This window comes from Emydura macquarii, unplaced genomic scaffold (assembly GCF_026122565.2).
Source record: "Emydura macquarii macquarii isolate MOO-44397 ecotype Brisbane River unplaced genomic scaffold, CSIRO-AGI_Emac_v2 contig_3348, whole genome shotgun sequence".
In the NCBI taxonomy this organism is placed as follows: Eukaryota; Metazoa; Chordata; order Testudines; family Chelidae; genus Emydura; species Emydura macquarii.
In genome coordinates this window covers 1,788,457-1,804,656 of record NW_027133485.1, presented here as the reverse complement: position 1 = coordinate 1,804,656, position 16,200 = coordinate 1,788,457, and the positions used below count along the sequence as shown (strand labels likewise).

Genomic DNA, 16,200 nt, shown 5'->3' with positions numbered 1-16,200 from the left:
CAGGGCGTCATTCCATCCATTATGATAGCCCTCAGTGGAATCAAGGCCCCATTGTGCTCTACATACATATAGGAAAAGCCAACCTCTTTCCCAAAGAATTTGCAATCTAAGCACACGAGACAAGCAAATGACAACAAATACGTTTTGTTCAACCCAAAACGAAACGTTTAAGTTTTCAAGTTTTTTAAAACATTGTCTTTTGATTTTATTTTTTAAAAAAAGGTATTTTGAACCGAAAAACCTTTCTTTTTTTCAAAATGAACCATTTCCATTTTGTTCTAGTTTGATTTTTGTTTGTTTGTTTTTTACTGAAGCAATGTGGCAAATTCAATAAGAATTTGCAAAATGTTCTAGTTGACCCAAATCTGCATTTTTCAGTGAGAAAAAGTTGACTGACAAATTTCATCCAACCCCAGCCCTGACACTAGTGCATGGCCACCTAAACCTGGAAGAATGAGGTTTTAAAAAGCATTGTTTCTGCATTCGAGTTTAATCCCATTAAAAGTTCCCTATGGCTTTTCCTGGAGAATTTGCTTTGAGTGCTAAATCCTGGAAGGTGCCTTGGATGACAGAATAACTCCAAATTTGGAATGTGGATTTGCAGATCACTGTAGAAGAGGAGCTAAGATGAATTTCTTGACATTACGACCAATCTACACAGTCTGCACATGAATGAGTGTGCCCTTTATACAATAATAAAAAAGAGAGAGAGAGAAGCCAGGCAGTCTTTAGCTCCACTGGCAACCAGCCCAAAGCTGTCACTTGGCAGGCAGGGAGAGAGGGGGTATTTGCAGTCCTTTGTTAGTGCACTTCTTTAATGCACCTCTTGGCTCTGCCACACATCTGAATATTAACTTCAGAACAGGGAGGTCTGCAACTCAAACCTCAGAAACAAATCTGAATGGTTTTTGGATCTGAGACATGCCAGGCACATACCACAGCTGTTCAGCTCGGCAAAAAACAAGAACAGCTCACCCAAGGGAAATGAAAGCTGCCTGGATGATGAAGCTGAACAAGGTTTCCTGGGAGTTCACAAATGGGGGAATCGTGAATGAGCATGGCAGAGAATGGCAATGAAGAAAAGGGGCTTTGGTCCTGGAATAATCTGCTTAATGAGTCGTTTTAACCATATTTTATTTTGAACAGTTTCTGCAACTCTTATTGATTTTGTAATCCCAAATCATCAGATTCCTACCATCTCTCTGCTGACTCATTGTCTAAAATGGATGAGAGGTAATAAAAAAATAGTTCACATACAAATATTCTCTCGGGCCAAATCCTGGGAGGTGCTGAGTTTCTGATTTGACTTTTGTTTCAAAGAGTCATTGTTTAGAAATTAAACTAGATTAACTAAAAAAAAAACCCCACAAAAAGTGATGACAAACACCCAGAAATGAAACAAGTTTCTTCGCCTCTGTTTTGTCCCAGTCATTAATTATAAACTCTTTGCGCCTGGGACTGGCTCTTTGTTCTATGTTTGTACAGGGTCTTGGTCCATGGCTGTGACTACTAGGTGCTACTGTAATGCAAATAAATAATGGGCTTCCCTGTCTGAATCCATTTTATCCTGATACCTCCTCCTCAAAGTCAGTGCTCAGCTCCCAGGGTTATGTGCCATACCGCTCAACCTGTCAGGGATCAGACGTGGGGTGACATGTGAGCCAGGAACATGAGCCATGCTGGAAAGTTAAAAAGCTGCGGGGTTCCTTCCTTTCTGGCAAATGACGCTTGCCGTAACCTACGACCCCTGGTTCTTTATTACAGCCTGTACCAGGGCAACTTGCCTCTTAAGGGCTGCAGGTCTGAGGCCAGCCAACCCTACGTCCTAGTGAAGCTCACCGGGGTGGACACAGGCAACTCCTTGTAAAGAGCAGTGGGCTGACGCCACAGACTGGGACCGAGGAAGAGCTCTGTGCCTGGCAGATAAAACCAAGGCTGAGTATGAACTTTTGCGTTACGGTTACAGGCTTCACTCTGAGGCTCTCTGAGGATTGTTTGAACCATTTTGGTTATTAAACCCTCCCCGGGTGGGGGTGCTGTTAGCCACGAGACAGACTGCGTGGAGGTCTCAAAAGACCTGCAAGAGAGAGCCAACAGGGGCAAAATGACCCCTGGCCTCGAGAGTTGCACTGATGTAAATAGTCTTCAACGGTACAAGTGAGGGACTCCCAATGTGTGTGGAAGGCTGGGAACCTTCCAATGAAAAGAAGTGGAGTCCCTAGCTCTGGGGGACAGGTGAGAGGTCTGCTGAGTACGTGATTTAAAAACCCTGCAAGGTTAGATTGAACAGATGGACTGAACCCCAAATCTTAACCCAACATGCTGCCATTCTTCGTTCAGCGTTAAAAACCCCAAGCGCAAATGTGGTATGACTTTGATACTACGCTGTAACTTGGGACGGGTGTTCATCTCAGTCACATTCCTTCGTTCTCTTCCTACTGGTGTCTGTACACACACAGATATTTATACGCAATGCCCATTGAAAATTGCCATCGACCCTGACGACTGCAAACGCCTGTTCTGCTACATGCGCCGTTATCCTATCTCGCATGCTACAGCCGTTCAGCACAGGGACACAGCACATCTGTGCCCAGCGGGGTTTCCTCACCACATCTAATGGATGAGCTTGTCAAATGAAGTAGCAAATCACTGATTAAATCTTGCACAGTATTCCAGCAGAGCATCGCCCGCTGCTTCCCACAAGCATGTAGTGTGACCTGCTCCAGTGGCCGGCTGCTGCAGCGGCAGGGTGCTCACATGAGCCGGCTTAAAGAGCTCCCTGTGGACTGCATAGTCCAGTTCAGGGGGTGTCTCCTGAGATTCAAAGGCCCCCATGGGAAGAGCTCTAGATGCCTGAGGTTGCCTCTTCCTCCATGACCGTCACAATCCAGCACGAGAGTGAAACTCTCCACCAATGGGTGAGGCCCAGGAGTGCAGGAGACCAGTTGTTCACAGGCTCTGGGACTCACCGCTCTGAGAAAGAAGCACTCCTGGGAACCAAGACATTCTCAGGGCTAAAGACAAGACTCATTTCTTCAATTTAACTTCAATCGTTTCATCACGTACACAATCACACGCACACGTACACAACTCACACTCACTAGGAACTCATCAAGCTATTTCTCTTTCAGGCTGGGAAGGAAGAAAGGGAGCGACTGACTGCTCTTGGCATTTCTACTCTTAAACCCTCTCTGACCATTGTGGTGACAGGTGTTGTCTAAGGAGACAGGGCATTTCTGTAGTGTGGGGTGGGAGGTTGAGGCTGGGATTAATAGGGTGGAAATTCCCCCACGAACAGCGTCTACACAAATGGTTGAGTGTCTTCTTTTTTGGCAAAGCTTTGTTATTGTGTGCAGTAATGAGGCCACCCCACTATGTCTCACGAAGGCAGAAGCTGTAAGAATGGTTATCCATGTATTGTTCTCAGAAGGGATTTTGAAAAGTTGGGTTATATTTTAACTGTTAATCAATCCCCTGCTGGTGAAGTCTCATTTTTCTGTCCGATAGTCTCTGGCAGTCCCTGCTTGAGTCATCTGGCCCCAGTTGCTTGTGCAATGAGACAGGGATCACTGGGTGCACATCTCAATATAGGAAAGATATTGTCATGCAATATGCCAGTGCAGCTACACAGCTGGTTGACAATGAGTTCCACTCTGCCCAAGGGTGAGTTAAAGAATGGACCATTATGTTTCCTGCATTGGACAGTGTGTCTGTATTGGCAGCATACTGCAAACACACAGACGGGTCTGGGAGGGTATTGTGCAATGTTAATGACGCGTAGCAATTTGCTGGAATTTCATTACCTGTTCCAAGCAGCACTGGGAAGAGTTAGCGAGGGCCATAGCTCTGCCTGGCAATGTATTGACTTTAGGAATATGCTTCACTATTCTCTTTGGCAGCTCCTTCCAGGGCTTCGTCCAGGCAGTGAATGGGATCTCTCAATGAGGGAGCAAGGACTTGGGATATTTATGCCTTTGTGCATCTTCGTGGCTGGACACTGATCTCTCTTGACTCCTAGTGGGAACCGGCTCAGCCATGCAAATGTGGTTTCTGGTGAAGTCACAGGCTGAGCATGTGTAATGCCTCTGCTGGCGTGCTCTCCCTCTTGCAGCATTTGTAATTTGCAGAACAGTTGACAGAGCATTGGCCCCAAACTGCCAGAACCCTAACCAACGTGTGATGAAATCAGTGCATTCCGGACTACTATGACTGCATTCTCACTAGAAGAATTGGGAATCATTGCAGCTATTAGGCCTTAATAAGCTTTTGGGTCCTAATTTTTTTTTAAATTCTGGCCTCCTGTTTTGCACCTACAAAGTACACAGTTGGTGCCATGTAGACGTTTGCAGGTACGGTCACTAATCATGCCCACAAAGAATTGCATGGTCCATTTTTCACCTGCAAAATTTCAGGTAGAAAACCGGAGGTGCAGCTACAGAGAAGGCTGAACATGAGATATGAGTGTCCTCTTCTAAATGATGCCAGGTGTGGAACTTAATGTGCGGCTGTTTAATCTCATCCGGGTTTGGATGTTCAAGATCATCTTTGTCTCAGACTGTGGGTTTAGTCTATTGCTCGACCTCAGTAGAACAGTTTTAATATTGCTCATTCTACCAGCAATCAGAATTTTTAGACATAGCGCTTCTTCCATTAGTGCTTCAGGAAAAGATATGGGAAACTAATTTCTGAAAGTGGTAGATTCACTTCCAAAACTTTAATTGTAAATGACAAAGTCCACCCACCTAGTCCAGCTGAACTCCAGGACCTCATCTCTCTCTACTCCCCTCTCTGCCCTTTCTCCATCATTGGCATCCTTTCTGACCCTGCCCATACATTGGGTGTGACTGTCTCCTATTAGGTGTGTCCTGTAGCTCTTCACTTCACCAAGGACATGATTTAGCTCCCATGGAAGCCAGCCTGAGCCTTTCCACTGTCCTCCGTCTCCATCCCATTTTAAATCTCAGCTGAAATCTTACTCTCCAGCTTCTAGAGATAAAGGACAATTAAGAATTCAAACTGAGTTGCAAAAACTGCAAGGAAAAAAATCACTATATTAGTTCCTCCTGGACCTTCTGCTCCTGCCTCCCCTATATCTGCAACTTGGAGCATCTGTTTCCATTTTCCAGCTCATCTACCTTTCCCTTCAGTCACAGATTCTGATGCTTCAAAATCAGCCCCCTCCTGCCCCCCCTTTCTGGAACATTGGTTTTCAGAGTTACTGAGCTGCCTTTACACCTCTGTCACACTTCTCCTGATATTTCCCAGCTGACAGTCCCTAACTGAAACTCCACCTTTCATGACAGACATTGCTTCTTGAGAGACTACGACTGAGAGAGCAGGGATCGCTTGTGTAAGTGGCTATGCAACCACACAGAAAGGGGCGAGAATTTGCTAAGGTCCAACTCCGGCCACCACATCTGCACCGACAGACCCCCTTTGCCTTCAGTGGGACTCTGTGGGTGAGAGAGATGCTGACTTGAATGTCCCTGCACGGTCGGGCCCATGTTTGGATATTACCTAGCACAATGGGGCCCTGATTTCGAGTTAGGCCTCCAGACACGACTATGAAAATAATCAAGTCTTGCACCCGATTCCCTATTTCAGCACAAGTGCCCTGCCTCGCTGATGTGCTGAACTTAACAGGAGGAGTGGGTGCTCGGCAGCAGCTCGTGCCCAATCCAGTTTGATGTAAGTGTCTAATAACCAAGGCACTTCAGTTCAATTTCAATTTAAATGCCTGAAATTCAGGCAGGGCCCAACCTTCATTTTTCCGGGCCCCGTAGAAAGTTGTAACACGGGCCCCCTCCCACACACGTCCCACGATCCCGCATCCCGGACATACAATCTCACGAGCCATGAAAACATTTTTCCTCATGACAATGGGGGCTGCAGCCTGGCCCAGGGTCTCTGGGACCCGGTAAAGTGTACCCTTTCCCCCCACGTGTGGGGGCCCTGAATTTAGGCTCCCCTCACCCACCTTCAAGCCTGATGGTTTGAATATTACGGCCGTTTGTCCTGTCTCCTGAACGCTTTCCCCTTCGCCCTGGCTATGCTAGAGATGGAGCCTCCTTTACCGGAAGCCTCAAGTCGTCAGTTGTGCAATGCCTCAGAGCTCTGGCAGAGGGCTCCAGGGATTGAGCTCACCCTCTGCAGTACACACAGCTTCAGCATTAAGCCTCAGCCCTCTTCAGGGCGACCCAACGTGGAGAGGAGACCTTGAGCTCAGCTGGATTAGTGCAGTAAGCAGCATAGCATCAACCCTCTTCCCCCCTTTAGTCTAGCTCCTCTCCTGACGTATGCTCCTACTTGGGATGCTGCCGCCTTGTGCACGTGCTTCACCCTGAGCTTGTGCACAGGTTTAAAGGACACTCAGTAGTTTGAATCCCCAGCTTTCCTTAACTTCCCTCGAGCAGCTGTGCGAGGGGGGCTCCTCTCTGTATGGGCGCAACCGTACCAAGCAGAACAACTTCTAGAGGTGCCGAGTCCCGCTGACCCCGATGGGAGCTGAGATTGCTGAGCACCTTGCAGGAGCAAACCCTAAATCCTACGGAAACAGGCACTACGCTTGACAGCAAGCAGTGGCCTAGCAGGGCATCTTGCTGGATTCCAGCTCCAATTTCTGTTAAAAGGAAGATCCGGAACAGATCCACATGTTGAACTCAGCTTTGCTGTTTGGAAAAATGTTGAAGCATCCCATGCCAAATGTTGATCGAGTGTACTCAGCACTGACTAGGGACCTTTCAGAAACATACACAGGAACATAATAGACTAATTCATTAGCACCCCATGGGTCTAGTACGGTCAAAGCTGGAGAATGTGGATTGCAAGCTAGGAAAACATTGCCGTAAGGAACAATAGATTAAAACGTCTTTCCCCTGGTATAACTGGTATTTCAGGAAAGTGGCATTAATTGTGATGGCTTATCTATTAATTTATTATCATTCTTTTTCCCCCACCTCTAGGCTTTACCTACACATGAGATGTCCTGGAGGCTCAGCTGGGGCTGATTAATAGGAGGTTATCTGGGAACTGCTTAAAGCTGCTTGGAATAGATAATGGCAGTAGGAATAATTAAAATGTCTTTTGCATTTGAAAAATAAGTTTTGCAATTGTTTCAGAGTTAGTTTATAATGTTTCTTTCCTAAAGGGGAAAGATAAATGTGTTTTTTAACATCATACCAACTTCAGGAGCGTCCCAAACAATAATATCCTACATTAAAACAAAAACCACATGCCAGGAAAATGCCTCCTGGAGTCAGAGGGGCACTAGCCGTGTTTAATGAGACTAAAGATAATTTCGAGCTGAGTTCTTCTCATGCAAAATAAACCTGCAGTGTTGACGTATCTACTACAGCAAGGGGGGGCAGGCTGTGGTTCTCAAAAGAGCCTCAGGCAGAGAGGTTCCCAATGCCCATTGAATTTCAGCACCTTTCAGTATGTGAGCAGTCGCACTGAAATCAACATTATGGGAGGAAAAGAAGTTGAATAAATATTGTGGGCCTGATTCTCTTCTCGCCTCCACTGGTGTATATCTGGAGTAACTCCAGAGAAGTAAATGCAGTTAAACTGGTGAAAAGCAGCGTAAGTGAGAGGAGAATCAGGTCTTGTCTGTTAACAGGAGTATTTATGTGATGCTTCAATGAGAAGGCCAGCTTAAAAGAAAAATCTGATTTTAGAGCAAAGCTAAGTGAAACCTCCTGGTCACTAGTTCTGCTAGTACAGGCCCTCCCCACCCCTCCAGGGCTCTGGAGCTGTCTGACAAATACCCAGACAAAAGCATTCCATCTGGGCTCCCTGACTTCTTGCAGCACCTCCTCACTTGTCCCTCCCAGTGCGCGGGGACAGGCAAAGGAGTTGCAGAGGTTGATACTTTACCAGCGTGGTGAAGATGAAGTGGTAGTATTCCGTCAGCATTCCCATTGCCATGGCCTTAAGAAGAGTGGGGGGAAAAGAGGGTTAGCGAGATGTTCGGCACAAACAGCAAAACAAAACCCTAAAGGGCTGATACATGCAGAGAGCTGAACCCGGAAACACAACATTTGGTTTCTGGGTTGATTCAGCAAAGCACTTAAGCATGTGCTTAACTTTAAGTCCTTGGGACATAAGCACATGCTTACATGCTTTGCTGAATCAGGGCCTAAGACCCTTCTGGCCTGTTTGAAATCCGTGATGAGCACATCCAGATCCCACTGACTTCAATGGGGCTGGAGAGTGCTCCGGACACATGAAAAATCCAGAGATTTGACTACAACACACGGGCATCTTCACCCGCCCTGTACCAAGTGAAATCCCAACACTGCTTGCCTCTGCTGGCCTGGCTGGGACAGAGGGAGAAAGATATTTCTATGTTTACTTCTTGAGGAAGGCACTCGGATATTGTGGTGATGGGCAGACAAACAGCCCACTGTCATAGTAATGATGCCCTGCGTTGGTCTGAAACGGTGAAGTGTGAAGCTTTTTATTCCTTAATTTTGTATTTGCATTACTTTGCATTGCCGTCTGTCGCTGTTAGCGTGCGTCTTTGGTACCAACCACATTCATACAATTAATTTTAAAAAATGACTGTGCCCCTTCTTTCTGAACACAATCAATGGAGGATTATAATTAGCATTTAGGACTCTAATTAGGAATATTTTGGGGGTCAGTCAAAGACCAGGGGGGAGGGGGATGGAGGGAAGCCAAAGAACCATTCTGTATTATTCATCAATGACGTCAAACCAATTAGTGTAAATTTAAAACTGCTTCGTGGGCTGAAAGGACTGCTGCTCCAAAGATGGTGAGAGCAAAATCTGGCCCCCATAGGAATGTTTACTATTTCCAAGAAGCTTAGCAGTAGATCGTAACAGCTGGCCGGAATGAAGGGTGAGACAGTTTCTGGCAGGAGGCAGGAACTGCAGATACCCAGAGAAACGAAGAGCTGTTTGTTTTGTTATTTCATAACGGCCTTAGCTCCTTCAGCCTGGGGGAAATAGCATGTCAGCATCTTTGTTGTAAAGCCGTGTCCATTTAATGGATGCAATATTTTGGTGTTTCCTTCCACAGCTAATCTTTGAGGAGCAAAAGGGTCTAGTAAGTAAGGGATCAGGGTAGACCAAGAAGCAGGAGTCCATATAAATGATAACCTCCATGCATCATTGTTGCGATGGATATTAATAAAACTAGACTGAATGCACAATTATATGATACATATCACAGAATCTTTAGGACGAGAAAAAGCCTGGAGTGGATTACCAAATCCATTCCGCTGCACCAGTTTACTTAAGAAAGGGACCCTCCTGGAAATGTTTTCAAACAAAAGGGACGTTGGGTTTTTGGATAGGGTTTTGAGTGTCTCAGTGTGCTTTTGAGGAAAACAGGCCTAGGATCACTTTAAAATCTTTAATGACAGCCAACCTGCCTCCTCACCTCAAGGGATGCTTGCTTCTTTCTGCTTTCGGTTTGGTTCTGCTGAAATTACTAGGGCAGATTTTATTTCAGAGGAAGAGACGGACAATTTGAAAAGAAATAAGGGGTTAGGAACCATGGAAAGGAAGAGCCAAGCCAGATTGCAGGGCCTAGAAACCCAGAATTGGAAGTGAGAAATTTTCCCTTACTTCCCTTGATCTGGATGTCTTTAAAAAACATAATGCTATTAATGCAAAAACGATTAGGTTTCTGGGATAAGTGGAAGATTTCAACCCAGAATGCCAGGAGGCTGCAATTCTCTGAATCAGCCATGCTGGTAATGGGTAACGTGGCATTAGATGCATGCCCCAACCTCCTGGTAGACTAATGCTGGCATCTGAACGCCGAATATGCCTCTGCTTTTGTAAAGAAATAAAGAATAAACCAACCCACAGAATGGCTATAGACAAAAAGCAGGAGGGGAAGAGAATGGGAGCTGTGCTGAATTTAGCACTGACACATCTGGGCAGAGCAGGAGTTTGGGTGTTCAGAGAGCAGATGTGGTTGTAAACCAGTGACCAGAAAGACTGAGGCCAGAGATATTCTGGCAACATCTGAGAAGGCTTTTCTAAAACAAATGCATAGTGCAAGAGGATGGAACAGTAAATACTTTAACTCCCTGCTGCTAGCCCAAGAAACTCCACACCTGCTTTCTAGGAATGTGATAATGTCAGACATGCACATCTGTGTTATTGAAGCTATGGTGATAGTCATTTGTGGGTTAGTGTGGTTTAAAGGTATTGCCCTGGGTAACTATGAGCTGCCTCGATGCTATAATTGCTATGGGGATATTTTAAAGGTGTATGTTAAATAGATTGCAATCAAGATTTTCAAATGTGGCTAGTGATCCAGAGTGCACAACCTGGGAGGTCTGATTTTCAGAGGGCAGGTGCTCAGCACTTTCTGAAAATCCGACTGTGTTAAGGCACCTCAAACTGGACACCCAAAAATCAGGTGTCACGTAAACCTTGTAAACCTTGTCCTCTAGCTACGTTTGATTTAATGGGCTAGCTAGGCAGGGATTCCTCTTCTGATTTGCATTGTAAATAGGTACAGTGCAATAGGTGAACTCAGAGCGCTTATCCGGACATGGGCAGCAAAAGCTGGAAGCCAGACTTGTGTGTGGTCAACTGGTCGGTTTGCTAAAGTGTTGCAGAAGGGAATAATACAGAGAAGTTATTGTTTAATAGAAAGAGTCCAGTTCAAACTTGTTTCCCTTTTGCACAAATACATGACACTCGACACGCTGCTCCTGTATCTTGCACAGTCTCCCCCACTGCACCCCACTAATTCAAAGTGGGAACAGAATCCTACCCTTCTAATCTGGCAGTATTTTACAGTCACTGTGCACTGGCATAAAGGCCTGTAGATGTTGCAGGGGAAGGGCAGATTGGAATCACGATCTCCATAACCCATCCTACAGAGAGCAAGGAAGTGTGCTGCCAGATTCGTACTCTCCGGCAGTCAGAAAAGATGCAGGAAAGAATTGGAGCTATCGCCACTCCTCAGTCCGACCCCTAGAGATATGAGCGTTGGCTGTGGCAGAACACGGGGACACCTTCATACACAACCGGGAGCTTTGCCATTATTCTACCACTGCCCATGCAAAACCACAGAGACACCAGTGGAGGTGTGTGTAGTGGGGGTTTGTAACACTATTCCAGAGCTCTTAAAATCATTTGGTGCTTGATCTTGACAACCAGCAATTCTGTCTGGATTACAGCAGATACCCTGGATTTTGTTCCCTGAAAAAACATGTACAGGAACCTTTCATCCCCCACCCCCTTTATCCTTTACCCACACTGATGAGCAGAGCAGATGGCACAATAAACTATGATAAGCTGCATTATAAGTGAACAGCACCACACACAGCCAGTATATTAAAATAATAGGCAGGAGATGCGGCTTGCTCTTATTGCTTTGTTAAGCAATCCCTCCCAGGCTTTCTGATCTCTGTGTGCACTCCCCCTTCATTTGCAGCAGCACAGGGGCTGCACAGAATTGCCCTCTTCTGTGTGCTGAGCTGCTTCGTCCTCCAAGGACAGAACATTTATTTAATCAATATTTTGGGTCTCCTTGGGCTGGGATAAATTATACTTCCATTTGCTGATTTTTTTTTTTAACTTCTCCTTGGGTAGGCATTTCTTATCATAATTAGGAGAGGGAGGGGGGAAATCCATGCCTGCTGGCACGTGAGAGACACAAACCAAGTTAGCAGAAAAAAAAAGTCAGTGGAAAATCACTGACATCTAGGTTCAAACTCAGAGAATTTATCACATTTCTGGGTCTTTTTATTGGTCTGTTGGGTGTCTTGGAATTTCCATTTTGACCAAATGTGTGACTTCTTGTGCGTGTGTGCATGCACACGTACATCACAGACCTAACCTAAAACGTAGCTTTCTGTAGACTGTTCTGAAACGTGTGTGTACATGGATACCTCACAGCGGCCCTTCCCCAACCGTAGCATTTCATCAAATGTTCCTGTGTGTGTGCGGGGCGAGTGTGTGCACGCGTACGGGGCCTGGGGCAGGACAGATGGGAAAGACGACATGAAATCAGGAAGTAATACAACATTAGTGCAGGGACAGGGCTGAATGAACAACGACAGAAGTGGCCAAGAGCAGAATTCTATTTGATACATTGGCTGAAAGAGGGAGAAACAAGTGCTTCACTCAGCATTGAACTGCGTGGCATCAGATGTTTTCTGAGAGATGGTATATGATCCGATAGTCAAAGACTGAAGTCAGCGCAGCTGCACCTATTTCACCAGCTGAGAATGTGGCCTTGTATCCTAAGTAGAGCTGGTCAGATTTTTTCTCCCCTCAAGTAGAAAATTGAGATTTTTCCATGGATAATTTTTACTTTTCATTATTTTTGGTTTTTCGAAGAAAAGTTGACATTTTTCTGCAGAAATCAGACACATTCCATGAAAACCTTCATTTAGTCAAAAACCTAATTTTCCACCAAAGAAGTTTTGACAGAAATGTTTTGGCCAGCCTTAACCCTTATACAGATGCAGAAGGGAGGAGAGTTTGGGTTACAAACGCAACCCACACTCTGGCATTCTCTAAGTGCCCAGCCGTATAACCTGAGCATTCTTGTTACATAGCTCTTGGCACAAAACCTGTATTTTTAGATGTAAAAATAAAATGTAGAGGATGTAGCTTGAACTACAGCCTGAGAACATAGCCAGAAAGAGTCTAAGCAAAGCATTTGCAGCTGCAAAAATGCCATATTTATGGCAAAGGATGTTACCTGCAGGGACACGCACCAGCTGTCTCAGCTGGATTATCAGCATTCCATGAGCATGAATTCCCAAGAGGCTTCCCACTTTTCCAAAGGACCAGTTACACTGCGGCCCCTCCTGAGCTCACCTGTTTGAGGATCTGAGCTGCCATCCAGTGGCTGCAGTCAAAGATGATGCGGAACTCCCTGCCTCTCTTCATCTCCTTCAGCAGGGGCCTAGCATCATCCGTGTCGATGGGCAGCTGGCGGATCTTCAGTCGGATGTTGTACCTTGACGGGGCCATGATAAGTTCCTGCAGCCGTATCAGGCCTTAGAGAGCAGCATTCCAAAAAGACAAAAACCACAGGGTTACGCAGGGAAGGCTGCTTTCACCTCCAGCACGTCCCTTCCACATCCACTGGGCTCCAGGCTCCTCATTAAAGTTTTACTGGGCGACTGGCAGTGGGCATAGAAAATAATTTCCTAGTCGTGTTTTTTTAATGAAATCAAATCAGGAATGAAAATTAATTCCCCTCCCTCCCCCCACATTTAGCATTTTTTTAAAAGCCTACCAAAACAAAGGATGCAGCTGGGCAGTGTTTTTAAATTCCAACCACGTCTAGGGCAGTCGCTTTCCAACTCTGACCGTATCAGAAAACCCACCTTCCATCTAGCTGAGCTCTAACCAGGATATGCCACCCCGCAGCACTGATTGGCCATACAGGGATAGCAGGACAGTCATGGCCCCCTACAGCTTTGGGGCTCTAACCCTTCAAGTAAAGAGCCCGTGCTCTAGGAAAAGAAAAAGCATGACAACCAGCCAGCCAACAACGCAAAAATGTGTTTTCATTTACCGTGCCTAGATTAAAAAAAGAGAATGAAAGTAAAATTAACTGAGACTTGAGTCAGACTGATTCTTTAGCGGTAATTACTTCCAATCTGAAGAGAAGAACCTAGTCCATATCATATTATATTACTGCCATAACTGGAGGCAGAAAAAGAAAATAACGGGTGACTTTCCTTCTACCCCTGCACTCATTTCTCTCCTCTGGAGAAAGCACAAAGCCATGCTGGATGTGGCTGGTTAAAAATGACTGGGATCTAGCAGAAACCCAATAGAAGGGTTTCCCCATTGGAAAGGGGGAAGAGACAATGCCAAGTGTCCTTGTGCAAAGTGGAAGGAGTGCATTTGAATATTCACAAAGCGGAATATACTGCCAGCCGCATTAGCCAACAGCAATGTCACACTGCATTCTCATCAGCACTTCCCCTAAGAAAGCTACGTGGTTTTGTGACATTGTCTTGAACAAGCCACCCAACGCGTTTCTATGGTTAGAGCAGTGCTTGGCTGGGCTGGTTCCGGTATCAATCGCACCCTTTAAACGGGCAAACGTTTGTCAGGTGCATTTTATGGCATGAGCCAGACAACAAAGGCTTTGCGGGCTCACTTATGTCATTAGCTGAGGCCTTCCGCCCCCAGTGGCAACTACAGGCCAAATTCTCTGCTGGTGTAAATCGACACCGCACTTCAGTGGAGTGGCACCTATTTACACCAGCAGAGAATGGCATCCTTCATCTGACCCCGGGTGGGTAGCGGCGGTGGTGAAGGCTGGCCAATTGCCAAGTCTGTGCGTGAAAAGCTTTAGACGTGTTCCAAAGCACCCTGGGCACGGCTGGTGTGAGTTCATGAGGCTTTCACCTCTCTCTCTGTGGACGTGGCACCTCACTGTACGTGACATGATTTTACTCCACAAGGGCCCGTGGGAAAAGTCCCTAAATGGAAGCCACAGTAGCTGAGCTGCTTCGCTCTCCCTTCACCTACCTGTACTGTCGTCATAAACAACGGTAGCTGACCTCCATCTCAAATACTGTACAAGGTCCAGAATGGCATGGCTGAGAGAACCATAGTCGGGGTAAAGGTTGACATAGAAAGTGTCCTTGTTATCCAAAGGGTGATGCTTCCATCGAAGTTGTATATGGGGCACTTCCAGTGCATTGCAAATAGACTGAACAGCATTGGTACAGGAGCCTTGAGAAGGCCCGAATATTGCTACAACCCCGAGGGCGAGCTGGTCACAGGCTGGAATAGAAAGGGATCGAGGCTGTCAATACACCAGACAATATTCCTCCTGTGACTGATTAACACTGGGGGAGCCAACCTCACCCAGAGTGTGTCACTAACGTAGTCATATCACAGACATTGCAACTCTTGTGCTTTATCTTGGCACATGGATAGATAGGTAGAGGGGTGTGTATGGGCATGGATGGCTAGACAGACAGACGCCTCTGGGTACCAACCAAAATATGAATATTAAAAAATAGAGGAACAGAAAGGAGAGACAGAGAGGTAGGTGAGGTTCTAGATCAACAGTGAGACAGACAGACAGACAGAGAGAAAGACGAGAGATGATAGGTGAGGTTCCAGATCAAGGAATGATTATTAAAGCCCAATACAGCTGATGGCAATGTTACAAAGTCTTGACATTTTAAGGATTTTTTTCCTTACACACAAATATTTCATGGTTCTAAAATACCAGCTCTGCACGATGATAACATTTGCTGCTCTTTAGTTAATGGCGCTATCCTATCAAGAGTGCTGTGCCATGGATCCCTCTCTGCTCTCATAAAGAGTAACCAACTTTAAGGGCCATAAATCCAAGCTCCAGTGATGAGACATTTTCTGGGAACTGACTCTGCCACTTTCACCTACTCCAAGCAGCCCTCATGCAAGTAGTTCCATTGATCTTTGCAGACATGCTTGCAGGAGTAATTACTACTTAAGGTGATTAAGAACAGAAGTAGGTCCTGCATTGATGATCTCTTGGGCAGCGATTCATATAAATATAGAGTGGGCAAAAAATTCCCATTGAATTGTTTTGAAAATTAAAAATGGCTTTTTGTTAAAACTGAAATTTTTACCAAAAATATCATTTTTCTTCTAAATTTTGCAGGTTTGTCATTAAAAATTGAAAACCTGAGACTTTGGTAAATAATTGGTTTCTGTTTCTGTGAAAATGTCAGGGTTTTTTTAAAGGTACCAAACACAAAACTACAATCAGCTCGATATGAAAAAGGATCAATTCACATTTCCATGATAAACACTGCCCATTTTTCTGGGCTCCATACTGCTTTGAATCCTATGCGACTGAAACTTACCATAGACATTGGCAGTCTGGAAACAATTCCCCCACACTGGGCCTTCTGTACAAATATTGTCTGTAATTTATCCACCCTTACTGGTGGTGGCCAGAAAGCAGGGGTGGATGGCTGGTGGGATTTTTGGATTTTGATTTGTAGGTTTCATTGAGTTTACTGTGAACACATGGTTTCACCTTCCAACCCAGATATTTTGCAGATGTTTAGCACAGACGGGGGGCTTTGACTATTTCATTACATTAAATATCATGCGAATTATTTCATTCTGAAATACATACAGTGGTTACTTTTTAAAAATATATTTATGTCTGTGTCAAGCTCAGTAATGACAATGTTTTAGGGTGAAACTCTGCAACACTCACTGATGCTTACAG

The 16,200-nt window shown here is 45.4% G+C and overlaps 1 protein-coding gene across 2 annotated transcripts in view; it reads right to left on the bottom strand.

Moving 5' to 3' along the window:
* GRIK3 (glutamate ionotropic receptor kainate type subunit 3) overlaps positions 1-16,200 on the bottom strand; it is a 201,227-nt gene that overhangs the window by 75,450 nt on the left and 109,577 nt on the right. For both annotated transcript variants that reach the window (XM_067533963.1, XM_067533964.1), the window contains exons 3-5: positions 14,493-14,750; positions 12,819-13,000; positions 7,876-7,929 (exon numbers count right to left, since the gene is read on the bottom strand). In XM_067533963.1, the coding sequence (XP_067390064.1) occupies positions 7,876-7,929; positions 12,819-13,000; positions 14,493-14,750 (494 nt within the window). The remainder of the gene's footprint in view (positions 1-7,875; positions 7,930-12,818; positions 13,001-14,492; positions 14,751-16,200) is intronic.